Source organism: Chlamydotis macqueenii, chromosome 21, assembly GCF_036417535.1.
Source record: "Chlamydotis macqueenii isolate bChlMac1 chromosome 21, bChlMac1.mat, whole genome shotgun sequence".
Taxonomy (NCBI): Eukaryota; Metazoa; Chordata; class Aves; order Otidiformes; family Otididae; genus Chlamydotis; species Chlamydotis macqueenii.
Window position 1 is genome coordinate 9,275,217 of NC_141576.1, and position 24,913 is coordinate 9,300,129.

Consider the following 24,913-nt stretch of genomic DNA (forward strand, 5'->3'; position numbering starts at 1 on the left):
CACCTCTAACAACTGGGGAGTTTAAAAAATTCTCACAGAAATGCCCTGAACTGTTCCCAGCCTCGTAACGGGGGTGCAAGCAGCAGGGTAAGGGAAATCACAGCTGATGGGAAACTGGGAGAGTGAAAGCCCCGATCAAAGAGTAATGCGCAGGGATGTAAAGCAATTAGAAACACTCGTTAATGGCTTTTTCCTAGGGCTACTTGTACCGAAACAGTGGGTTTTGTCGGCATTTTCCTCCAGGCAGGCGCTACCATGAGCCAAATTTGAGAAACAGCTTCTCATCGATAGATATTTATGGGGACGAGGACGTCCTCGCCAGCTGCAGAGCGTTTTGTGACCTCCTCTTCCCAATAACATTCCACACCAACAACCCCGTGGATATTTGTTAAAACACTGGACTGAATAACACCGGTATTTCGCATGTGCGGGGCGCCTGGAATTGGGGCGTTAGGCTAAAAACAGCCATTAGCTCCCCTGGTCATCGCCAAACCCTTGGCTGTCGTTTGCGTTGCTAATTAGGTGACTTCTGCACACCCAGCCAAAAATAAAAAAAGCCACAGGTCTGGCTGTATTTAATCTGAAGGATGGATCCTCGCCTCCCAGGAGCAGCAACTGGGACTGAATGGGAAGATCTTCATCCAACGGCGGTGTTGCCGGTAGAGCAAGCGGCAGCTCCGTGGCGCATTCAGGAAGGTTTGTGCCATCTCCGCCGCTTGCTCTTCTCCGGTCTCCGCTTCCTGGCCAGACTGGGCTCCGTTATGTTGTTTCTTCAGCCCCATCTGTCCTGTCGGCTTTGGGGGTTTTTTTCTCTTTTTTCTGCCATTTCTACGCTATCGACTCTTCCGGCGGGCTCTGCTGGGGCACCTCATGGCATCTCGAAGCAGCCGGTGCTGGCGGCAGCCCAAGGTTTGAACGCCGCCGTTGGGACCCTTTTCCTCGCACCCTCGGGAGCCGCGGGGCACGAGGCGGGGATTTTCGGATGCACCCCTGAGGGGTTAGACTCCCGTCTCCTCCCCAAGCTGTTGCTGCATCCCTGAGGCTGGGGGGATTTGGCCCTGTGCATTTGGCCGGCTGGAGGATTTTAGGGACCTCGGGCTCTGGGTTTGCGTGGCTGCTTTGCAGTGAAATCAGAGCCATCCCTCTTTTTTTTTTTTTTTTTTTTTTCCCCGGTGAAAGCGGATAGCAGTGGGCAAAACTCCCCAGGGAATTCAGAAACTGGGGTGAAAAGGATCTGAGCATCGGAGCAGGGGGCAGCGAGCAAGCGACCACGTGTGTGCATCAGGGTTAGAAATCGCTTCTCCGCTGGGCACGCTGTAGGAGAGAGGAGGAAAAGAAAAAAAATCAGTTGCAGCCGCGTTTTCCAAAAAGCCCGAGCGTTTCTGCTCGCCGTCGCTTCCAAGAAACGGAGAAAACCGGGGAGATAAATTGCAGTGATTCATCGCGGGCAGATCGGAGGCAGGAAATGAGAGTTCGCTGCCTGCCCCGTGCCCGGCGTGGGCTCGGGCTGGCCCGGGCCTGGCTGGCGGCGAGGCCCTGACGCCCACGGGCCGAGCATCCCTGCGCTGTGGCGCCGGAGGAGCCACCCTGGGGAAGGAAACCAACGGGCGAAGGCCGAGAGCCCGCAGCGTGGAAAATTTTTGCCTGCGTTTCTCCGGAGCCATCGGAGCGAGCTTGCCCGTGAGCCAGGGAAAGGGGCCCAGCGGGATTTGGGGGGGGTCTCTGGGGATGCTTGGTGTCTGGGTGGTGAACACACCCCCCCCCTCCCCAAATTTTGAGGGGAAGCCTCTCTTCCTTGGGGACCTCCAGGGTGGCCGGTGGGCTCGGGGGGGCTCCATTGAGGAATGGAGCGTGGGAAAAAGGGGGCGGGGCTTGGGGGCTGCCTGCCTGCGGATTGGCTGGGGGAGGGGGGGAGAGAGACCCCCCAAATCGTGCCGGAAAGGAGAGGGGCAACCCTGAGCTTGCAAAGGGGATGGGGGCACCGCAGGGACCCCTCCCACCCCCTTAGGATGCGCTCGGGGCAGCCGGACCCTCCCTCTTTCCCATGTGTTTGCACCCAGGCGCTGCGGCGTGGCCTCGGCGACACGAGTTGTGCCGGTCTCAGCCCGGCCGTGGGCTGAGGGGGGCAAAACCCCTCTGGGTGGCTGGAGAGGGGCCGAGCGCACCCCTCGGTGGGGGCTCCTGCCCAAAAAACACCCCCAAAGCTGCTGCTCCCCTCGCTGGTGTTTTGGGGATCGCCCCTGAAGTACAACCGCGGGGGTCTCGGTGCTGCGTGGCTGGTGGGGAGCGAGACGGAGCACAAGCTGGGCGAGTAGGGTGGGGGAACCCCAAAATCTCACTGGGGTTCAGGGTGTGGGGCTGCATGCACCTTGCTAGGGGCGTGGGGACCACTTGTGTCACGCTGGGGGTCAGGAAGTGGGGACATGGGTTTCAGGTGGGGCCGGGATGTGGGGACCGCACGTGTCACGTTTGGCGTCGGGATTTGGGGGCCCTGATGTTGCTTTGGGGGGGGTCTGGGCACAGGGACTACCCCCACCCTGCTCGAGGCAGGGACAGCGTGGTGCTCGGGGACAGGACGTGGGGACCCCTGGATGGGGGTCAGGACACGGGCACCTTCCCACTGGGGTCGGGGTCAGGCTGTGGGGGCCTCGGGGGTGACAGGGTGGACCCTCGGGCTGGAGTTGGGCTGTGGGGACCCTCGCGTGGGGGCTGGGACGTGGGCACCCTCGCGTGATGCTCAGGGTGGGGACGTGGGCACCCTCGCCTTGGGGTCAGAACGTGAGGACCCTTTTATTGGGGTGGATACAAAGGGACCCCTAATTCAGGGCCAGCATCTGGGGACATCGGCACTGGGGTCAGAACTTGGGGACCACCAGCACCTCCCCGGGGGCTCCGCAGGCTGGAGATGGGGGGACAGCGGGGGCCGGTGGTGTCTGTCCCCTTCCTCCTGGCAGGGACGGTCACCGGAGAGGGGGAGGCCAAACCCGAGCTCCCCACCACCCCGGGTGACTCCGGATAATCCGGATGCGGCGCCGGAGCTGCGTAACCCCGTCCTGACCCCAGCCTTCGCCCCCAAACCCCGCCGCCATGAAGAAGAAGCCGGCCAACAGCAGGGGGCCCGATCCCGCGCCCCCCCAGCAGCGCGCCCGCGGCGTTGCCAAGCCGGCGGAGGTGACTTACCCGCGGTGGGGGGGGACGGGACACCCCGACCCCCCCAAACCATCATCTCAGGGTGGTCCGGTTGCCCCGGCGGGGGGTAATCGCAGCATCGTGGGGGGGTTGTTGCTGACATGAGTGGGTTTTTGCCCCCCTCACCCCAGTACGTGGGCTCCTTCGCGCTGGAGGACTTGGACCTGCAGCAGCACGCGGGGTGGCTGGAGGAGCAGCTGCGGGCGCTGAAGGTCGGGCATCCCCCACGCTGGGAAACCAGGGGCACTCCGAAAAGTGGCGGGGGACCCCAAATAATGGGGGGGGTGACACAGGTGACGCAACCCAGACCCCCCTGACCCTGTGTCTCTCCTGACCAGGACTGTCCCAGGAGGAGGCCGGTGGTGCTGAGGTTCAGCTTGCAGGGGCTGAAGGTCTACGGCGCCGACGGGGAGGTAGGGGTGCTGCTGGGGGGGTCGTGGATGCTGCGGGGGGGTCCTGGGTGCTGGGGGTGCTGCCGGAAAGGTGCTCTGGGGGGGCTGTGCCGCCCTGACCATGGCTCTTCGCTCAGGAACCTGCTCTGTTTGCAACCAACCCTGCGTTTGCAGGTTCGCAAGCAGGCGTGCGAGCAGGGGTGACCCCGGCGCCGCCTGCACCCCAGGGTACTGGGTCCCAGTGACCCCCCCACACACCCCCGCACCCCCTTGTCCCCGCAGACGCTGCTGATGGCGCACGCCCTCCGCCGGATCCTCTACAGCACCTGGCGAGGCGTCAACCGCCAGTTCGCCTTCGTGGCCCGCAATCCCCGCAGCCCCGCCAGCACCCTCTTCTGCCACCTCTTCGTGGGACCCCCGGGCGAGGCGCGTTGCCCCAAACCCCCCACAAAAAAAAAACCCAAACCCCGTTATTATTATTTGTTAATATTCACGCGCAGCGCACCCGCCTCCCGCAGGCGCAGACGCTGCACCTCTTGCTGTGCCGCGCCTTCCAGCTCTGCTACCTCCTGGCGCACCCCGAGGAGCAGGCGGGCGAGGGGGAGCCGCCGGGCAGCGGGGTGCTGCGCGAGCCGCTCAACCCCGAGGAGGTGTCGCGCAACGTCAACGCCCTCGTCTCCTTCCGACGTCTGCCCGCGCCCGTTGGCCTGGGCGCCCTGGGCGCAGGGGTAGGTGCACCCCGCCGGCGTGCCGTGTGCTGCTCCGCAGGGCGCGTGCACGACGTTTGCTTGCACGGTGGTTTCGCGCGTGGGGTTTTTGCAGGGCGTTTTGCGTGGCGCATTACGGCACAGCACGTTTTTTTGCATGGCGTCTTGCACGGCTTCTCTTGCACGGCCTTTTCGTTGCACAGCATTTCGTTGCACAGCAGCATGCAGACGGCACTTTTTGCAGGGCACTTTTTTGCTCAATGGTATTTGCACGGCGCTTTGCCTGGCAGTTCTCGCACAGCGTTTTTTGCACAACGTCTCGCACGGCATTGGTTTTTTTGCACATCCTCTTTGCACAGCGGTATACGCGCAGCATTTTGCACAGCCTGTTCTTGCACCTTTCCACGGGGTGCATTGTTGCACGGTGCATTTTGCAAGGGCCGTCCTGCAGTCTTTTCTTGCACGGCGTTTTGCACAGCCTGTCTTAAATGGCACTTGGCAGGCCATTTATTTGCAAAGATTTTTGCACAGTCTTTTCTTGTATGGCATTTCTGCAGTGGGTATATTTGCACAGCAGTTTTCTGCACAGCAATTTTGCTTGGGGTTTTGCAGGGCTTTTTTTGCATGGCGCTTTTTGCACGGCAGTTTTATGCAGGGCGTTTCGCGTGGCGTTTTTTGTATAACCTTTTTTTTTGCATAGCATCTTTTGCATGGTCTTTTTGGCATGGGATTTTTTGCACAGCATTTTTTGCATGGCGTCTTTTTGCGTGATACTTTGCACAGCACTTTTTGCGTAGCATTTCTTTGCACAGCAGTTTTTGCGTGGTGTTTTGCACGACATTGCGCCCGGAAGAGCCCCCGCGCCCCCCTCTCACCGCCCCTCCGTCCCCAGGAGCGGCGGCCGGAGGCGGAAGGCAGAGCCGGCGCCTGGCGCCCGGGGAACCCGTACTGCTCCCCGGTTCTGGTGCGCAAAAAAGCCATCCGCAGCAAGGTCCTGCGCTCGGGGGCTTACCGGGACTGCGGGGCCGACAGCCAGCTCCACCAGCCACCCCGCGACACTGGTGAGTGCCAGAGGGGACACTCAGGCACCCCATGGGGGTGGGGGGCACACGAAGCCCCGGTTTCGTGGGGTTTTGGGGGGCAAAGAGGGGATTAACGGTGTCCCGCAGCGGCGGCAGGAGGGGAGAGCAAAGGGGCGAGGAGCTTGGCCTTCCTCCCCGAAAACGAGAGCGTCCTTGCCGAAAGCGTGTGGGCCTTCGCCGGCATCACCAGGTGAGCGCGGGAGCGCCCTGCTCCTCGCCCCTCATCCCCCGCCCTCCCCTGTGCCCACCCGCCGCCTCGTCCCCTCCCCAGGGACGGCGGCATCGCGCTGCTGCAGCGGGACGTCCCTGGCGCCTTCCTCCTGCGCCCCGAGCCCGGCCTGGCCAAGCGCTGGTGCCTGTGGGTGCGGGCGCCCTGCGGCGTCGTTCCCTACGGGCTGCTCAGGACGCACCAGGGCAGGTTCTGTGTGGAGGTGAGGGCGCGGCGCGGGGGCCTTTGGTGCATGAGGGCACGGGGGCGTTTGCTTCGTGGTTGCAGCCGTGCACAGGTGCTCCTGGGTAAGTGCATTTGGTGTGTCGGTGCACGGACGCGCTGGGGTGCACGTGCGTTTGATGCACTAATTGCATTTGGTGCATCTGTGTTGGATGCACTGGGCTGCGAGTGCATTTGGTACACTGTGTAAGTGCAATTGGTGCAGCTGTGCGTGAACGCGCTGCGATGAAGTGCATTTTCACTGGACAAGGGCATTTGGCGCATGGGTACAGTGGTGCGTACATGCATTTGCTATGGGGATGCACGGGTGCATTGCTTCCTGGGTGCATGGATGCATTGGTGCCTTGCCGCACGGATGCTCTGGGTGTAAGTGCATTTGATGCATCTATGCATGGGTGCACTGGTGCATTTGGTGCATCGGTGCATGGACGCACTGGGGTGTATATTTATTTGATGCACTAGGTGCATCTCATTTGATGCAGGGGTGCACGGGTGCATTTGCTTCGTGGTTGCATCGGTGCAAGGTGTATGGGTGCACTGGTGTATAAGTGCATTTGCTTCGTCAGTGCATGGGTGCGCAGAGGCATTGGCTTCACGGCTGCATCAGCGCTGAGGTGCATCTGTGCGTGGGTGCAGAGGTGTGCTGGTGCGCGGGCACATTTGATTCACAAGTGCCTTGGTGCACAGTGGGTGTGGGTGTGTGGGTGTGTGAGTGTGTGAGTGTGCCTGTTCTCCAGTGTGCGATTACACACGACTCGTGGGAGCACAAGCGCGTCCGTGCTTGGGTACGTGGCGCACGGGTGCCTTTGCGTTGTGGGCGTATCAGTGCACGGGGCACAGCTGGGTGTGGATGCCCAGTGCACAGACACACGGGTGCATGAGGACGCGCGTGCACGGGTGCGATGGGTGCACAGGGTTTGTGGGTGCACAAGAACACGTGCGCTTTGTGCACAGGTGCATTTGGTGCACGGGTATTTGGTGTGTTCAGTTCGGTTCGGGGGTGCCTGGGCGCATCCTGGCCGAGCGGGGGGCTGACCCTCTGCCCTCTCTCCTGCGCTGCCGGCAGCACTCCAACGCCGAGTTCGCCAGCGTGGCCGCCCTCCTGGCTCACTACTCCACGGAACCGGGGGGCTGCTTCTGCCGCCTGGCCCCCGGCCGCCGCAACCCCGGCTACGAGGAGCGGGACCCCGGCGGCGGGGCCTGGGGGGAGGCGGCCTGGGCCCCCGCCGCCGCCGTCGGGGTGCAGCACGAGTGGGGTTAGGCCCGACCGCCCCGCGCCTCGGCCAGGGCCGCCCCCCAAAATCCCTGGTTTAGCTTTAAATCGCTGCCGTCTGCCTTACCGACCCCCCTCCCGCGGGCTGTGCGGCGCGCCGGCAATAAACGGCTGTGGTGGTACCGGAGCGGAGGTCTGCTGGCCGCCCCTCATTCCCGCTCCCCTGCGCTCGCACATGCGCGCGTGCACGCTCTCATGCGCACGCGCCCCCCGTGCGCTTGCACTCGCGCACTCGCACGGTCGCACCTCACTTGCACGCGCGCCCACGCGCACCCTCGCACAACGGCACCGGCCGTTTGCGCCCGCGCTCGCGCACTGGCACGCGCTCGCCCGCTCGCAGCCTCGCGGCCCCGCGCCCTGCTCCGCCCGCCCTCTCTCGCACGCGGGCCCTCGCACGCCCACGCGCGGGCGCCGCGCCCGCCCGCGGCTCCCCCGCCGCCCCACGCGCGCGCGCCCTCGCGCCCGCCTTGCACACCCGCGCTGGCATGCACATGCGCGCGCGCCCGCCCGCCGCCGTCGCGAGGGGCGGGCGCCTCGCGCCACACCGCCCCCGTCGCTGTGGCAACGGCGTGGGGTGCGCATGCGCGCTGAGGCGGCCGGTGCTTCCCGCCTCCCCGCGGCGCGGGGCTCTGCGCGGCTCCCTGCGCACGGCCTGGCCCGGGCTTCCCTTCGCTCCCACAGGTTTATCCCTCGCCCGGTCCCCCCGGGCTTGTCCCGGCTCCACAGAGTTACCTCAGGCTTTCCCGCCCTCAGCTGTCCTCCCCCGGCCTGCCCCACTTCCCCCCTCAGACTCGTCCCGAGTCTCCCCCTTTCCCTTCTTCCCTCCCAGGTTTTCCCCGTCCCTTATTCTTCCCCTCTCCCCAGCCGTTGGCGCCCCCCCGACTCTTTCCTCATGCCGAGTTGCGGGGGGACTCATCCCCTCGGTGCCCCCAGCAAGGAGTGAGTGCACCCCACCGAGGGGCGCAGGCCCCAGGGCCAGACTTGCCCCAGTTCTCCCACAGCCCTACCCAGGCCCCGATGCCCCCCTTCCCTTCAAGCGTGTGGGCTTGAGCTGAGCCTTGGAAAATGGCCTCGGAGGCGGTGAAGGTGATCGTGCGCTGCCGGCCCATGAACGAGCGTGAGAAGGCTCTCGGCTGCAAGGCGGTCATCAGCATGGAGAACGCGCGGGGCCAGTGCTTCCTCCAAAACCCCGCTGGCAGCGGCGAGCCCCCAAAGCAGTTCACCTTCGACGGGGCGTACTGCCAGCAACACAGCACGGAGCAGATCTACAACGAGATCGCCTACCCGCTCGTGGAGGTGAGTGGTGCCCGAAGCAAGCCCGACACAGCCGACACATAGCGCAGGACACGGGCTGAGGGGTTTTACGTGGGTAGGTGATCCCGAAGCGGAACTGATTTATGGACAGAAACAGCCCGTCCACTCCTTCAGAAAGCTCAGCTGCAACCCTGATGTGCAGAGGAGGGCAAACCAGCATCCCAGCGGCAGGCTGGGGAATTGGGAAGAAAAAAGAACTTTTTTTCAGCAGCCAGCGGGGCGCTGAGGATAGAATTACATTTAATTACTTTAGGCGGATGTTTATATGAAAGATGAGCCCCCCTGGGCAGGTCCTAGAGATGGCAGCTGGACAGAAATTGCAGAGGAAAGTGATGTCAGGAGAAGAGGAACAAACAAGACTCCTGAGGATTTTGGGGACATTTTTACTGTCAAGAGAGAAACCTGAGAGAGGGAACCTCAGCCTGTGTTAGAACAGCAAAATGGGAGGAGATATGTTTGTTGCCTGTTAACACATCAGCGTGGTAAATAGCTAGGGTGAGAAAGGAACCAGTTAAGTCATAAAACAAAAACAAAAACCAACCAAACAACAAAAAAAACCCAACCAAAACAAAACCCAATCCCCTCCAAAAAAACAGTTTTGTTAGAAGAAGAAACAGGGATAAAATGGCCAGTGATAATTTTAAGTTGGAAGTCCCTGATTGTGAGAACAACCAGGGTCTGAAACAGTAGATTATTATGTTAAAAGATTATTTATTTTTCTTTTTCTTTAAGCCTCAGGAAATCCAAATATCTTCTGCTCCTACCATGCTCCTCTGAAATAGGAACAAGTGCAAGTGAGGCTTTATTTCAGCCAGCTTTCTAAGAGAAAACTATTCTAAGCTAGAGACCATCCCTTCGGCCACCCTACAATCAACTAGCATTCCAGTTGTCTCTCTGGCTTTCATAAGATTTTTTTGCCCTATGGCAAAAATATTCTGGTGTTCTAAGCACTGTCAGCTGTTTTCAACACCTACATTTCTTCAAGTTTTCCATTTTTGAGAGAAAACCATCAATTGATATGCTAGCAGAGTGTATTTTTTAGTTATTATACGCTGATGGCATCTGAGGATCAAGCCGCTGTTTGATGCTTACTTCCAGTTCTTCCTTTAAAGTACCTTTTGCGAGGCGAGACAGGATCTGGACAATGTATTTCCAGTTATGCAAAGGGTGAGGATAATGGTTATTTTATTTGGTTTCCCTCCGTTTCCAGGGTGTCACCGAAGGCTACAACGGCACCATATTTGCCTACGGCCAGACTGGCAGCGGGAAGTCATTCACCATGCAGGGAGTCGTGGATCCTTCCACGCAGAAAGGCATAATCCCCAGGGCCTTTGAACACATCTTTGAGAGCGTGCAGGTAGGTGCGCGAGGATGTGATCCTGCTGAAGGTGCTGTGATATCGAGAAAGATGATTTTTGTGCCATACCCCAAAGAGTGAGTGCCAGTCGCACTTGGGAGCAAGAACGGGGAGAGGCTTTTGGGTAATGCTGCTTCTCCTCCTCCAGCTGAGCCCCTGCATAGTCAGATGAACTGCACCCTCCTCTGTGGACTTTATGAACTCACGCTTGAGATGTTCAAGGGCTGAAAGTCCCTATAGCCAGCTTGTTGAGTGGTTACACCTGCGAAAGAAATGCCAGGAGAGATTTGATGAAGTGCTGAAGGGAGGCAGGCACCCAGCTGGCACTGAGGATCTACGTGGGCTGCCTACTTGCCTTTGTTTTGAGAACCTGACTCAAAAAATCGTTCCTGTTTTGTGCAGTGTGCTGAAAATGCCAAGTTCTTGGTGAGAGCTTCCTACCTGGAGATTTACAACGAAGACATACGAGACCTTCTAGGAGCTGATACCAAGCAGAAGTTGGAGGTGAGGCGGAGTCAATGTGTCTTAATTAGGAAGGGCTTTAATTTGCTCAGATAAATGTTACCATGAACGTCTCGCTGAAGTGCAATAATACACTCTGTCAGAACCTGAACGCCAGAATATGAAGACATAGCGATGAGTATGGAAGCCAAGAGGAGATTTTGAGGGACTTAGTGAAAGTTCTGTGGCAGAAGGAACAGGATCCAGTCCCATGAGTCCTGTTTGACAGCGGCCGGTAGCTTAGCAGAAGCAGCGTGAAAATCATTACTGGACACGGATGGAATAAAGTGCTCATGGGGCAATTTATTTCTAATCCTCTCCATCTCACGGCTGTCTCTAAAGCAGGAGGATTCTCTGCCTTATAAATGTTTAATCTGATCCAGGGTAGCTGTGGATGATCTCGTTCTCTATCTAAAACAAAAAAGGCTGATCTTTTGAGGAGACCCAACAGATATTACTCCCCATGGGAACGCACAGGGAAGGTGGGCAGTTTCCAGGAACACGGGAGGATAAACTTCACTGAAATCCTCATTCAGGGGTCTGATTTTTATAAAATTTACCTCTTGGTGGCTTTGCAGATCTTTTTGCATGTATTCCTGGGGGAAGCTGCAAATCTCCTGTCCTGATTTCCTTCCCTGCAGGGGAAAACCGATGCACTAGCACCATCTGCTGCGCAGACACGCAGAGATGGTGACACCCAAACTGCCTTACGGGGCAGATTTTTTTTAACAGGCTGGCTTTCAGGGAGGCAAAACCCTCTCCACTCCGCGTTCCAAGCGTGCTTTGCCTGTGCGTGTGGAGAGGGAGGGTGGGAGAAGGGAACTCGCTGTTTCGGAAGGCGCTTGTGGTTTCACATCCTTTGTTCCACATCAGCAGTGACACCGGTTTCCATGACGACCGCAGTTGGCGCTGGGAGGGCAGGAGTTGGGCAGAGCAGTTTCCAGGGTAACACCATCACACCGGCACAGCCGCTGCCTGTTGCTGCCTCCGCCGAGTAATTAAGGGAGTCACATCCTGCGGAGACCGAAAGCCCAGGCTGACCCACTGCTTTCTCCTGCGTCCCTCAGATCTCCTCCAAAATCCCACTTCTGTTTGTTCCTTTGCCTTTCTAAGTCATTTTGGTGACTCTGAAGCCCACAATCGCCTTCCGTGGCATGAAAAAGCCTGTGAAGAGCAGGTTTTACGAAGCTCTGCAAGGAAAATGCCCCCGCCGCTCTGTTGTGGAGTTAAACGACAGCCATGTCCTTGGTCGGGTGTTCCTCAAGGACCCTGCAGCACCCTCAAATACAGCCGGGCCAGCCGCGGGGTTCTCCGGTAGCACAGGCAGAAGTCGCGGTGCACGAACAGTCTGGCTGTGATTCTGTAACTGGCTTCATCCTGGGCAGTCACGGCTTTAGAACCAGGCTAAAATCCCGCCTAGTTTAGTTTTCAGCCAGTTCTGCTCTGTTCTATGTGGATTTTTTTTTACAGCAAACACTATTTTACATTGCTTTTACATTGCTTTTACATTGCTTTTACATTGCTTTTACATTGCTTTTACATTGCTTTTACATTGCTTTTACATTGCTTTTACATTGCTTTTTTACCACTGAAGTATCTTCTTTGGAAGTCACGCTGCCAAACGCTGTGTCTGTCACTGTGTGGCACCGAGTCATGACAGCCATACCTTGATACCACAGCTGACAGGATAAAGATAGCGTTTGGGTTATGAACTCAGCAGCTGTGCGGTGTAACGTTGCTGTGGAAAATGAATTCAGCTCATTTAAAATTCCCAGTGTGGAGGGAGCTTCAGAGGGGGCTGGTGGAGGAGGGCAGGGATCTCGCGATTGTGCTGTGTTTTTTATGTGGGTTTGATGGATCGTTCAGGATTTTGAACGTTTCAGTCGTTTGTTAGCATGCTGCATGAAATTCTTCTTCTGCATGACTGGTAATTGCTGCAAAGACGCTATTAGGTATTTAACACTCTGTCTCTACCCAAGTGCCAGAATAGGATTTTAGAGCACCTTAAAAATGAACTAATCTGGAGAAAAATTATTATAGTCCTCCTGTGTGTAATGGGTGTGACTCTGGGAGTTCCGTCAGTGAGGTGAAGAGCCCTCTCAGCGCGGCGGGATTCGGCAAAGCACCGGTAACAGTGTCCCTGACTGTAGAATCTGTGCTTGATTTTAAAAAAGCTCCCTGTGACTGAAGAGATATTAGAGCCTTTGCCATAATAGGTGAAAAACATTTCAGATTTTATTTTAAAATATGCAGGTTAATAATGGGGGAGGTAGAAGGTGGCTCAGCGCAGATTTCTTGTGGCCTAGGAGATGTCTGAATCGATCAGCAAACATTTACCTTTAACTCTTTCTGCCTGCAGAGCCATGAAGGTGCTCCCCTCTTTCTGTGTGTGGTTTTATTCCTCCTTCAGAAACACTGAAGCTTTTTGGTGGCAGCCGGATACGTTTTTGCCATACTGCAGTTTAATTTCTCCACACGCAAAACTCACGGAGCCCTCAAGCTTCTGGACAGTTTCCAGCGCGCCTTCCCGCGGCCCCGGTGCCTCTGGTTCTAACCTGTCTGGCCTTGTCCCCGTTTGCAGCTGAAGGAGCACCCGGAGAAAGGGGTGTACGTGAAGGGGCTCTCTCTGCACACCGTGCACAGCGTGCTCCAGTGCGAGCGGATCATGGAGGCAGGCTGGAGAAACCGAGCGGTGGGCTACACCCTCATGAATAAGGACTCTTCCCGCTCCCACTCCATCTTTACGGTCAATATGGAAATCTGCACCCTAGGTAGGTGGCTGGATGGGCTGCCTGAGGCCTGGGCCTAGCAGAGCGCGGAACCTGTGTGGTCTGAGCAGTGCAGTCACCCCGCAGCCAAACGTAGATCCTACCTGATTTTAGGTCCAGCAGAAATCGCAGTTGTGCCCTGACATGGACATTCTTCACAGTGTGAAGTGGCTGAGCGTTCCAAGTCTTTTTTTTTTTCCCCTCTATTCCCCCTTCGGAGAGAAACGTCTTGCACTCAAACTGGGAACGTATGTCATTCTCCTTCCCTTTATCTTCTCAAACCTGTATTTCCATGGCTAAATCTCAGCCATGAGAGGACTCCGCGTCTCGGAGTCCATGCGCTGTACAGCCTGGAGAAACTTATCTTTCTTGTCTGGCCTCCTTTCCAGTGCACGTCAGATCATTTCACCCAGCGACTCCTTCACTGCGCATCGTCTCAGGGCGCATCTTTTAAGCAAACAGCTAATCTGGGTTTAAAGATGGAATAAAGCTCTCCCTTAATAATGTTTCAGTGACTAATTTTCCTTTTCGAGCACCTCATTTCCATCGGCGTTTCCTAGCCAATAAAGCTGCCTCGCCGGGTCTGAACACGGGAGGACCTCAAAAGGGTTTTGTCTGGGCCTGAGAAAAGAACTGGTCTCCCGTGTTCTGCCGAGCGCCTGACCCTGGCTGAGCTGTGAACAGCTTGGCTTCCTTTTCTTCAGCTGTTTCAGTCTTGGGGAGAGTTACGCAACGTCTTCCTGAACTGTGGATCCAGATGTTGGCGACAGTACCTCGTTTTCCTCTATGGTGTGGGGTGGGATTTTGGGAATTCCTCAATTAGCACAGCCGGTGGATGCTAATCCTTGCATTATGTGGGTCTGTAAAATCACAACTTTAATCCTAACAAGGAAAAAGAAGTATTTACCCTCCTCTTCTGTGTTCCAGCTGGGTGCAGGGCTCTTAATCCAGCCTGAAACAATTTCTCTCATTTAAAGCTTTGAAAACTTGTGTGGAACAGAACGGCAGGTGGGGAAACTTGCAGATTTGGCAGTTAAATGGAAGACAGCTGGAATATTTGAGGAGAAAGTTGAGGACTCTGGCACAATCCCTGTAGCTGGATGGTTCTGCTAGGGTAATCGTTAGTTGAAATAGTTAATTAAGTTAGTATTTATGTTGTCATCTTTAGGCTTCATGAAGAGATGTATGGAGAAGTTCAAATTTATTTTCCAGTTGAGCCTGTAGTAAATTATAATTTACAAGTAGTTGATATTTTAAATGATCTCTTTGCAATTATGTGGACTAAAATTACTAGTTTTATTTTTTTTTTTAGTAACAGATTCAGGAATTACGGCTAATATTGGGCGCTCTGGCTGCAGATGTTTGAAATGCACAAATTTCCATCAGGATTCTTACCCTATTTCAAGTAGCAGATGTTTTATTCCTTTCCGTTGTGCTTAGGGATTGATTTGTTAATGAGGAAGACATCATAGATTTGGCCGGCGCTTGTGCCACCAGCACTGGCCAACGGGCTGTACGGGATTGGGTAACACTTTCGGGCTGCTGCAGGCTTTTTAGCGAGAGTCTGGGGACCTTGTTGCACCATGGAAACGGAATCGCTAAGCTCCAGGATGGAAACAAACAGCCTCCCTGGGTAAAAGGACTGGCAGGAACCAAAACAATTCTTAATTGCCTGTCAGTGTTTACATAAACTGGGGGGAGGAGGGAAAGGGTTAGAAAACCTGCTTTTTGCGACTGTTCACGCACCCCAGCACTCAGAGCAGACAGCGAGAGGGTGCTCTATTTAAGCTCCATCTGTTTTTTTTTCCCAGTTCTCCCATGTCTTGACATGCCAGAAGGATCTGGAGTGAAACAACAAGTTTGCTCGGCGGCAAACGTTACATTCCACAGTTAACAATCTATTGCTGTAACTGGGGAAATACCCTGGGGCAATAGATTTTAGATTTTTTTTTTGTGTTTACCTGTCAACTTTTAACTTTCCCCTATGCATCAGATTATTCATTGCTCATGTCCACAGCCATAAATCTTAACTCTGATGAAATTCAAGGCTAAGTTTTGTAGAAGTCTGTCTGGAAAAGGGGCAGACTTGCCTAAAACCTTGATGTTCTTTTTGCTTGGAGCACTAAAGGAGCTCTTCCCTTGAACTTGTGTTGTAATCATGAGGGATGATCGGGATGTGGACATCCAAGAGCGTGTGGTTCAGCGCTTAGGACAGTAGCCTGTGAGTCGGGTATGTGTGGCCAACTCTTGCTCTGCGTGAGGCTGGGAAAGTCAAGTAGCCAGCGAAAGTGAGGGGTTCCTAAAGCGAGCAGGTGCACTCTCTTCATTACAAGGAATTTGTGTCATCATGTTAATCTGGCCTCAAAATGCAGGTCAGGAAGCAGATATTACATGCATGAGGTGTGCGTCAGTAGCTGGGGAGCCAGTGTTAACTTCAGCTCCCGCCTTCTCTTGCCTCAAAGCGTTACAGTGGGAATGGCACCAGCTCACCAGGTCCGACCCCTCGCTCCCTGAGATCCAGCTCCTCATCCCGCTGGTCCGGGCCGAGCGCAGTCCCAATTTCTTGCAGTTTTCCTGTTTCTCGCCTGCGTTCCTTCATTGTACTTTCTCACCAAGAATGTCACGAGCTGAGGAGGAACAGATGCTGCTGAGCGTGCCTGTGTGCTGAGTCACGGCGCAGCTTTACAGCTGTCTGGGCGAGAGGGGAGATCTGCCGGGCTTCTTGAACATTCGAGCTGTCTCGGGACAGAAAGCCAGATGGTGGACCTGGATGGTACCTGATGGGATGCGCTGCTTCTTTTGAAGCACAGCAAGAAACTTCTTGAATACGTCCAGTGACTAGCATAGGTTGGATTCCAGTCTTGAGAACAGCTGTAGTTTGGGAGTTCATGGAAAAACTGTTTTCCAACGTAGTGTCTACTCCAGCCCTTCCATGGTTGTCTGTAGAGGTGACCTTCCTGCCTGTCTGTCCACGGCACGCAGGCATTCAGGGAGCCTGCTCTCCTGCCTGTGCTCTCCAACCAGCCCTGCTCCAGTTGCTGCCCTCATTTGACTCCTCATTTCATGCTTCCTCCCTTCTTTCTCCAATTCTCAGACATTTAATTGCATGAAACAACCTGAGGAGGGAAAAAAGTTGTATAAAGTCACGGCCTGACCTTGTTACTTGCAGCTCTGCATGAAATTCTAAACGCTGTGGAACTATTTGGAGGGTGGGGAGGTGTGTTCAGAGCTCAACAGGAAAGTAAGGACGGGTATGAGTTCTTACTGTGCAGGATCTTGCTCAGGAAAGCACTGAAATGTGTCATTCTAAGATTACGTAGGTACTTATTTACTTAAGGGAGTCCGGGCACAAATGCAGACAAAGAACAGGGCTTGAACCAGAACGTAATGCCAAGAGAGTCCTGGATCTTGACTGTTGAGATGCTTCCTCTTAAGAAGAGCCTAACCTGGGATCATTTTCTTGCAGATGATCGAGGGCAGGACCACCTTAGGGCCGCAAAACTCAATTTAGTGGATCTGGCAGGAAGTGAGAGACAATCAAAAACCGGAGCCACGGGGGAGCGGCTCAAAGAGGCCACCAAAATCAACCTGTCCCTCTCTGCTCTGGGCAACGTCATCTCGGCCCTGGTCGATGGCAGGTGTAAGCACATCCCCTACCGAGACTCAAAACTGACCAGGCTGCTGCAAGACTCCCTCGGAGGGAATACCAAGACGCTGATGGTAGCGTGCTTATCTCCAGCTGATAACAACTATGACGAAAGCCTCAGTACTTTGCGCTATGCTAATCGAGCGAAAAACATCAAGAACAAGCCCTGTATCAACGAGGACCCCAAGGATGCTCTGCTGAGGGAGTATCAGGAGGAGATTAAGAAGCTGAAGGCCATTCTAGCTGAACAGATGAATGCGAATAACTTGTCAGGTAGGAGAGCCCTTAGTGGCTCCTGAGATGTTTTATCTTTGACAGAAAAATGTGGCTTTTACACATAGAATGCTCACTGGATTTGACCTCAGACTGTCCCTTACCTGCTGGAGGAAGAGTTCTCCATTCTGGTCTTGGACTTTTCCTTTACTGTTGCCAGATTGACCTCACTCCACTGCTAAGGACCATCTCAGTTGTCCAGTATTTCAATAATGACAAATGCCGTTAGAAAATGCTGATATGATTCAAGTCCTTGGTGGTTCTTTGGCATTCTGGCTAGAATTTGGTCAGTCACAGAACAGAGGTTTCAGCTGGCAGAGCAAAAATGAGCTGCTAAAGAAAGAATAATTTAAAATTCTTTGTTAAATATATATATATGTTTTCAAATGTGGCATTCAGCCCCTGTTCCCCTACACTGTGAATTTCTGACACCACAAGGCAAGCTTTGCCCTGCTGATGGCACTGCTTGTGGACAGCAGCACTGTCCTCCCGTGGAGGGTTCAGCCCAGCCCCAGCAGACTCGCTCCTGCTGTGAAGCAGGAATAGCAAACAGTGAGTAAGAGCAGTCTTTAGGGAGCTGATCACCTTTTGAGAGTTATTCCCTAAAAAAGGGGCAACTTGCAGCAGAGGAATAAGGCTGAGATTTTTTTTTTTTCTCATTTCTGCCACCTTTCAGAGACAGATGTGGAGAAAGAAGGCAATTTCCTCGCATGTTTCATCTCCTTGCCAGTGTCTTTTATCTTCCAGATCTCTTTGCATAGCCCTGGAAACAAATCTCCTGTTATTCTGTGAAATAGGTTAGATTTCGCTTTCATATACCTGAAGCTTAAACCTCTCCCCCTCCGCTCAGCGCTGACTCCTTCTCTCCCCACACCTATGGAGTCCCAGGGCAGTGGGCGTTTTGGCAGCACGGATGCTGGCACACCAGCGCAGTTTAAAGGAGGGCACGGATTGCGATGTTCTTTGCTGGCAGCCAGGTCCTTTGTTCTGTTTCCAGGCATTCTACAGACAACCACCCAGTAATTGTGAGTGATTTTTATTTCTGCTTTGCTTTGCAGGGCTTCTGCCTGCTGAGACTGCTCACCTGGCAGTGAAGCCAGCTCCGCTCCTCAAACCCCAGTTAGATGTCGAAGCAGAGAAGCAGCTCATCAGAGAAGTAAGTCAAGACAGGTGGTGTCTTTGACTAAGGCTGATGAGTTTTTATAATAATCATTACAAATATGGTGTAGGGCTGTGTGCCTTCTCAAAACACTTCTCTTCCTATTTTTTGGTGCTTGGACTTCTCCTCTGGACAGAACGTGTTGCTGGAGGCCTTATTTACAATGTCACTTTCTCTCCATATTGTTCCCACCACTCTGGAGATGAACTGGAATGGATTTCCAAGAAGAATTTTTGAAGTACACGTAACAAGAAGAGGAAATGACGTGTGAAACTTAGATTCCTCCTCTTAGAGGAGGGAGAAGTAGGTGGGAGGAAAGCAGTAGTCAGAGATGTTGGGAACAATACAAGGATGAAGATAAAGAGGGGATAGGGGGCCAGGGGGAAGAATGAGGAGGAAATAAAATGCTTTGCTCTTTACAAAGCTCCTTCTGCCCAAGATCATGGTTTCTAGGGCTAACTAGTCACCTTCCATCAATACTGTGTCGACTTAAATCACAAAACAAGTCAATTAATAGAGGATGGTAAAGTTCTATTGGGGTGGAGATAAGATGTGACCTAGAATGGGCTTAGATGTGACCCTGTGTACAGGCAGGAGCAGGGCTGTTGTGTCAGGCTGTCTGCTCTGCCCTTCAGGAGTACGAAGAGAGGCTGGCCCAACTAAAGGCCAGCTACGAAGCGGAGCAGGCATCCCGTGCTCGCCTCGAGGAGGACATCAGTAGCCTGAAGAATCACTATGACCTCAGGCTGTCTGCTCTCCAGGAGAACCTCAGGAAGGACGCAGGTGTGGAGGAGGCAGGTGGAGGGAGGGCAGCGCAGGCTGGAGGTTCCCTGGTGCTGTTAATACGCTGAGGAGCTGGCTTTAGGCAGAAGCAGACACAGACTGGTTTTGGAAAGTCAGATTTATGAGAGCTGCTGGAACCTTTAAAGCGGCAGCGACTGCTCCTGCAGCCAGTGCTGCCTGGCAGCAGCAGCAGGCCCTGCTCTCAGCCCTCCCTTATCGACAGCAGGAGAACTGGCTCTCCTGGGCCGTTCATGAGACTCTGTCCCAGCTGTGTCCTCTTCCCTATTTTCCTGACTACTTTTCCCTTGTCAGGACCAGCCTGGCCCTACCCTGTAAGCCTTGAGGCGATGAAATGCGATTTGGCGAGTTTCTTCTAGCCTGGCGCAGCGTTTCCCTCGAGCAGAGCTTTGAGCTGCAGGGATGACTGGTCTGGGCAGGCGCTGCTCCGTCTGGATCCGATTGGCTTTGCACAACTCGCCCGCCCAAGACGAGGGTGGCTGCCGCAGTCCCTTCCATCGCATGCAAATGTGATGCAGCCCTTGGTCTCCCGGGGGATTATCAACACCATCGCGTTGCTGGAGGGTGGATATTCCTCTCGCATACCTATGAATTGGTGCCAGCTCTCCTCTTCGTTACTGCTTTTCATTTATACCTCTGCAGTGCCTCAGAGCATGTTTTGCAATGTGCTTGTGCAGCATTTATTGCCCAATATTAATTCTTGAACCTGTATTCTTCATTTTTCATGCTGTCACTCTCTAAGGTGAGAGGTTCTTTTTTTTTTTCCCCTGCCTCTGATTCAAAATATGCACCCCCCTGCCTCTAAAATAGATTATTTGTGTGCGAACACGAGGGCCCAGGCTCTCCCAACCCTGTAAAATTTGCATTCCTTACCTGATACGCCCTCTGGGTCTTTGATGGCTTTTACTGACCAGCACAGATACCAGACTTTCCTTCCAGACACATAGCTTTTAGCTTCTGGTGAAGCCCTTGTGTGACATTTTCAGACATTTATGCTCTGATTTTGCAGAGCTCGTTACTGATGTTGTGGGTATTTCCTCTTTTACTCTTCAGCTGCCACGAGGACTGAAACGACCCCTGACGAGAAGCCTTTGCCTGAAGGCTCTGTTGCTGCAGCAGATGAATTCACCTCAGTCCAGGTACCCTTCAGGCTACTTCTCCCCCCTGGGCTGAATAAACCCGAGTGGGTAGCGTCGTGTTTCATCTATCCCGGTCTTTTCAGAGCTGCGGCCCTTGCTTTTCTCGTGTCCTCAGGACCCAGCAGCGCCTCGGACTGTCCAAGACGCTGGCGGTGTGAGCAGGGGGAGCACTGGAGCAGAGGTGGCGGCCGCTGCTGAGGGGATTTCGCTGCCTGCAGACCAGCAGCAGGTGCTCGCCAGGTCAGTGACTACACTGCTCCTGCAAACTGCGCATTGCGTACGACACACACAAGCAAGGAGCAACCCTGTTCCTCCATATTACAGCTGTTGAGCTTCAGCCGTCAGTTCAGCGCAGCACAAAGCCAGGCAGATGGGTATTCTTTACCCCCAAATTAACTTTGTCCTGTTTGGGCAGAGAAGTAGCTCTTAGCTGCGGTATTCGGTGATGCCAAGTGCCAGAACTATGAGAGAAGAATCTGGAGAGGTCTGTGTCAGCAGATGTGGATGCAAAAAAGCGTGCTTTCCTGGTAACAAATCCTGCCTAGATCTGTAGGCAGGGAGGTCTCTTCCTTCTCTGGCTTTTTGCAAGTGTAATTTATGAGGAGTGTATAAAGTTGAGCCTGGCAGTTGCTGACAGAGCTTAAGTGCCCAAAGAGATTATGGGCCTCCTTTTCCTCTTAAAAAAGGTTCTTGAAGGGCGCTTGGAGCCTTCTCCTATCAGTACCAGTAAGGTAGCAGCTTCCTGCTGCTCGCTGTGCGTGTGGATGGAGGACAGTGAGTCCTCCACGTCTCTCCCTCGTCACTGAGGTCGCTTTTGCCTCTAACTCACGCATCTGACCATGTTTGCAAGACATCAGCCAGAACTAGCATCAGAATTTCCCAATAATTGCATTTTAGGGGCAGCATTAGACCAGGGCCTGGAGCGCGGGGCTGGGCATGTGAGGGCCGCCTGGGCTGTTTCAGAAATACACGCTTTAAGCAAATTCTGCTGATTTCTCTCTTTTACTCCATTGTGTGGAATTATATTAAAATTAGAAACACTCAACCTAAGATAGATTGTGGATGATAAAAATTTGATTCTGAACTCTTGTATTTTTTAATCAGTCTTTCAGCTTTTCTGGGAGTTCCTGTGGTGCATGCTCGCTCTGTTGGGCCTCTCCCAGCTGAAAAAAGAGCTGTTACGGAATCTAGAATAGCGGTGTCTGTAATTTGTGGGCAATTCTGTCTATTAATGGAGAGGTCTCCAAAGAAACCGTTCGTTTTGACTACGTATCAAATCTTAACAGTCCTCTTGTAGCATTCCTTTTTGTGCCAAACAAGTGAAAAAATGCTCTTCCAATTTCATTGTTAAAATCAAAGTTCTCTGCAGATTAGGCAGGAGGGTTTGGTTCCGCAGGCATGGGGATTTTCAAAGCCGCCTGTTAAAAGCTTTACGCGTCAGGACGTCTGTGAGATCTCTGATACTCAGCACAGCAAGGATTCAGGCGTGCATTAAGCAAAGGAAACCAAAGGCCGCTTGGCAAGTGCAGCACAGTGGAACAGCAGGGCATTGCCGGTGGAGAACCAGCTCTTTTGGATGGCTTTGAAGATAATTAAGAGGTTATTGTCAGTGGAGGTTTTATCAGCAGTGGGTTTTTCTCCAATTTGAGCCAGCGCTGGCCAACCTGAGCTGTGTGCTCTGCTCCAGACCCCGTGCAGACGAAGAGAACGGCTCTGGAGCACGGCTTCATTTCTGTGTTGGAGTGTACGGGGCCGTGCAGCGTGGACATGAGGCGAGCTCGGTTTCAAATATGGGTCTGTGCCAGCGCTCCAGCAGCAACGCTGAGGTCACCCAAGTCGTCAACCCTGGCTGATACTGCCCCAAAAAGGAAATTGTACTGTGGCTTCCAGCTGTACCGCTCCCATATCCACCACTTAAACTATTTATTTGAGTCATTTTGGCACCTTATGTGCTTGTCTTGAGAGTCTTTCAAAACAAGAACTAAGAATGGAAATATAAATGCCACTAAACAGGGTTTTAAAAGAATTCTGTGAGCGTAGATACAGATTTCTGGACACGTGCTAACAAAGGCGCTCAGAACAATACGCGCTTTGCCTTGGGCCCACGGGAGCATCTCTGACAGAAACTGCTAATAGAAGTGGAGTTTGCCATGATAACTCAGGGCAGCAAATCTCATCAGAAAGCACTGTTTTCTGTACTGCGTCTTCCCAAACGTCGTCCAGGTAAGGACGGGGGTCCTCCACGCTTACGCAGATGGCTCTCTGCACCGCTGAGCTAAGAGAAGCGTTTGCCTTTTCCAGGCTGCAGATGCTGGAGCGACAGGTGGTAGGGGGGGAACAGGCTAAAAACAAGGACCTCAGAGAAAAGCATAAACGCCGGAAGAAATACGCGGACGAGCGGAGGATGCAGCTGGTGGCCGCGCTGCAGCAATCTGACGAGGACAGCGGCGATTGGGTTCTGCTTAATGTCTACGACTCCATCCAGGAGGAGGTTCGAGCCAAGAGCAAGCTTCTGGAGAAGATGCAGAAAAAGGTGAGCGGCTCCCTCTTACCCCTGCTGAAGATTTAGGGAGCGTGTCTTCCCTCCTGTGCGTACCCGGTATTTTTTTTTTAAGGTTAAGGAGGTGTTTTAGGGCAGTGTGCCAAGAGAACGACTCTGGCTGTGTGAAATATTTCATGTGTGTGCCTGCGTTAGTACCTGCAAGGCTTTTTTGCCTGTATTTTTATGAAATATTGGATGAAGCAGCCCTCGGGGTGGGGAATTGAGTTGTTGAAACCCAAAAGCCCACCTGTTTTAAAGGCCGACCTCCTTGCGTGAGGCACCGGCTGGAGGATGGGGGTTTCTGGTGATGGGAGAGGATGCGACTCCCTCTACTGACCTACCAAATCTACTGCACAGCTTCCTCCGGTTCTGGGCTCCTGGAAGGAATTACACCGTGTAAAGTTTTCTACGCGGAAAAAAATTAAAAATCTAATAGCAATGCTCTTAAACTTTAGGCACACTTGAAAATCAGTTTTACTCTGATGAGGCAGAATCAGAGGAGCTTAAAAAAACAAAAAGAGTGTGTGTGTGCAGTCCTAAATCTGCACGCTAAGAACTCGCTTTATTTCTGTATTTAGGCTATCAAAGAAACATTCCACTATTTTCATCCAAGTGAGGGACTCCCAAGAGTTCGTTAGCACTGGACGCAGACCACACTAAAAAAACAAAAAAAAAAACGGAGACAGCCAAATTGGGTGATCAGGGAAGGGTGTAAATATTGTGCCTCTGAACTAGGAGGTGTGCCTCTGCTCTGAGACGCACCTGACTCGGCCGACTCACAAATACAAGCCAGTCCGCTCTGGTGACTTTGTCCTCTGCAGATTATTCACGGTGAGCGGCCGTTTCTCACACGCCCCAGTACTGAAGCTTTTGTGTGTGTTTTCCACCTCTGCCTGACAAATTCCTGTACTCACAGCAACCATCCCTCTCTCTCCTTTATAATCCCAACAACTTATTCTGCTGTAATGTCCCAGCTGCAGGCTGCTGAGACCGAGATCAAAGATCTGCAGTCGGAGTTTGCGCTGGAAAAGATCGATTACCTCAGCACCATCCGCCGCCTGGAGCGGGACACGATGCTCTTCCAGCAGCTGCTGGATCAGGTGCAGTCCCTAATCCGGCGCGACTGCAACTACAGCAATCTGGAGAAAATCAAGCGCGAATCCATCTGGGATGAGGAAGCCGGCTGCTGGAAAATTCCAGAGCCCGTCATTGAAAAAACCCGCCTGCCCGCAGGTAAGGGGAGCGCCTGCATGGTGCCGCCGGCGCCTGGCTGCTTCCGTGCTCAGCAGGTCACGTTTGGCCTCCACTCACTTGTAAAACCTTCTGTGTACGGAAAGTTTGTCTGGAAAATTTGGATAATAACGTCATCTAATGCAAAGGGTGGTACGGATCCTTTGGGAATCTCTGTGAGTGCAGTGGTCGGTGTCGGGGATCGGGACTGCAGTCAGGAGGGCGTGAATTGTTTTGGGACAACAACCCTTTAACGCTGTCTCTTCTCGAAGCAGTTCCAGCCCTGCCACAGCCCAAACCTGCCCAGAAGAGCCCTTCAGCCGAGAGCAGAGAGCTAACGGTATCGTGTAACCTTTTGTATCAGATTTTACCGATTTTGCCGTATTTCTGCTGTAACCCGAGGCGTAGTGCAGAGTCCGGCGCTGCTGACAGGCGTTTTCCGCTTCCAGCCCGAGGAGGACCGCTACAAGCTGGTCCTGAACCGGAGCGACAGCGAGACCATCGCCACCAACTACTTCCGCTCCACGCGAGCCAGCCGCATCCTGCACCCCGACCCCGCCGAGCGCCGAGGTAAACCCCTCTTTCCCCAGAAATCGCCAGCCTTCATCTTTTAATTTTTTTTTTGAGGGAGCGCTTTTTGGGCTCACCTCCCTCGACCTCATCAGGGCATTTTGGCAGGACGAGGCCCGTTTTTGGTGTCCTGCGAGGCCGGATGCCCACCGCAGCCCCCTCCTCTCCCTTTGCAGCTCCCCCGGGGCCGGAGCGGGCTGCGAGCGGCGCCTCCGCCATGCCCCGGCCTCGGCCCTTCCGCCTGCAGGCCCTCACCTTGGCCCCGCCGAACGCCACCACCAAGCGCAAAAAGGGCAAAGCCGGCTCCGGCGCCCACCCATTCTGACCCCGCCGCTGCTGAGATGTCCGGCAGCGCAGGAAGACGCCAAATCTCTGTGGTTTTGCACCAAAAAGCTCTCGCTCTACGTCGAGGTGAGGGACAGAGGGTAAGCTCGCTGTTGCCATGTTTTCTCACACCCTGTACCCCGTCCCTGCCGCTGCAATAAACCAGTCTGACATCGCCATTTTGAGGTCTTTTAC

General features: G+C 54.0%; 2 protein-coding genes across 6 annotated transcripts; both read left to right on the forward strand.

Annotated features, from left to right (window-relative positions):
- The first annotated feature begins 1,187 nt into the window (after positions 1-1,187).
- On the forward strand, positions 1,188-7,221 carry SH2D5 (SH2 domain containing 5). The gene is made up of 10 exons (XM_086764343.1): positions 1,188-1,680; positions 2,955-3,171; positions 3,321-3,401; positions 3,528-3,602; positions 3,864-4,007; positions 4,100-4,309; positions 5,181-5,349; positions 5,458-5,560; positions 5,642-5,801; positions 6,888-7,221. The coding sequence occupies exons 2-10, from the start codon at positions 3,088-3,090 to the stop codon at positions 7,080-7,082; spliced, it is 1,221 nt and encodes a 406-aa protein (XP_086620469.1). The 5' UTR covers positions 1,188-1,680; positions 2,955-3,087; the 3' UTR covers positions 7,083-7,221.
- A 389-nt stretch (positions 7,222-7,610) lies between these two features.
- Positions 7,611-24,897, forward strand: KIF17 (kinesin family member 17). 5 transcript variants are annotated; one of them, XM_086764326.1, is made up of 14 exons: positions 7,611-8,390; positions 9,619-9,765; positions 10,168-10,269; positions 12,848-13,037; positions 16,501-16,953; positions 18,012-18,109; positions 18,748-18,895; positions 19,967-20,052; positions 20,168-20,292; positions 22,354-22,585; positions 23,569-23,827; positions 24,097-24,164; positions 24,274-24,394; positions 24,571-24,897. In XM_086764326.1, exons 1-14 carry the CDS (start codon positions 8,160-8,162, stop codon positions 24,717-24,719), a joined length of 2,409 nt encoding a protein of 802 aa, XP_086620452.1. In that variant the 5' UTR covers positions 7,611-8,159; the 3' UTR covers positions 24,720-24,897. The 5 variants fall into 5 exon arrangements, with proteins under 5 accessions (XP_086620452.1, XP_086620453.1, XP_086620454.1 ...); XM_086764327.1 differs by having other exon boundaries at positions 24,100-24,164; XM_086764328.1 differs by having other exon boundaries at positions 23,575-23,827.
- The last annotated feature ends 16 nt before the right edge of the window (positions 24,898-24,913 follow it).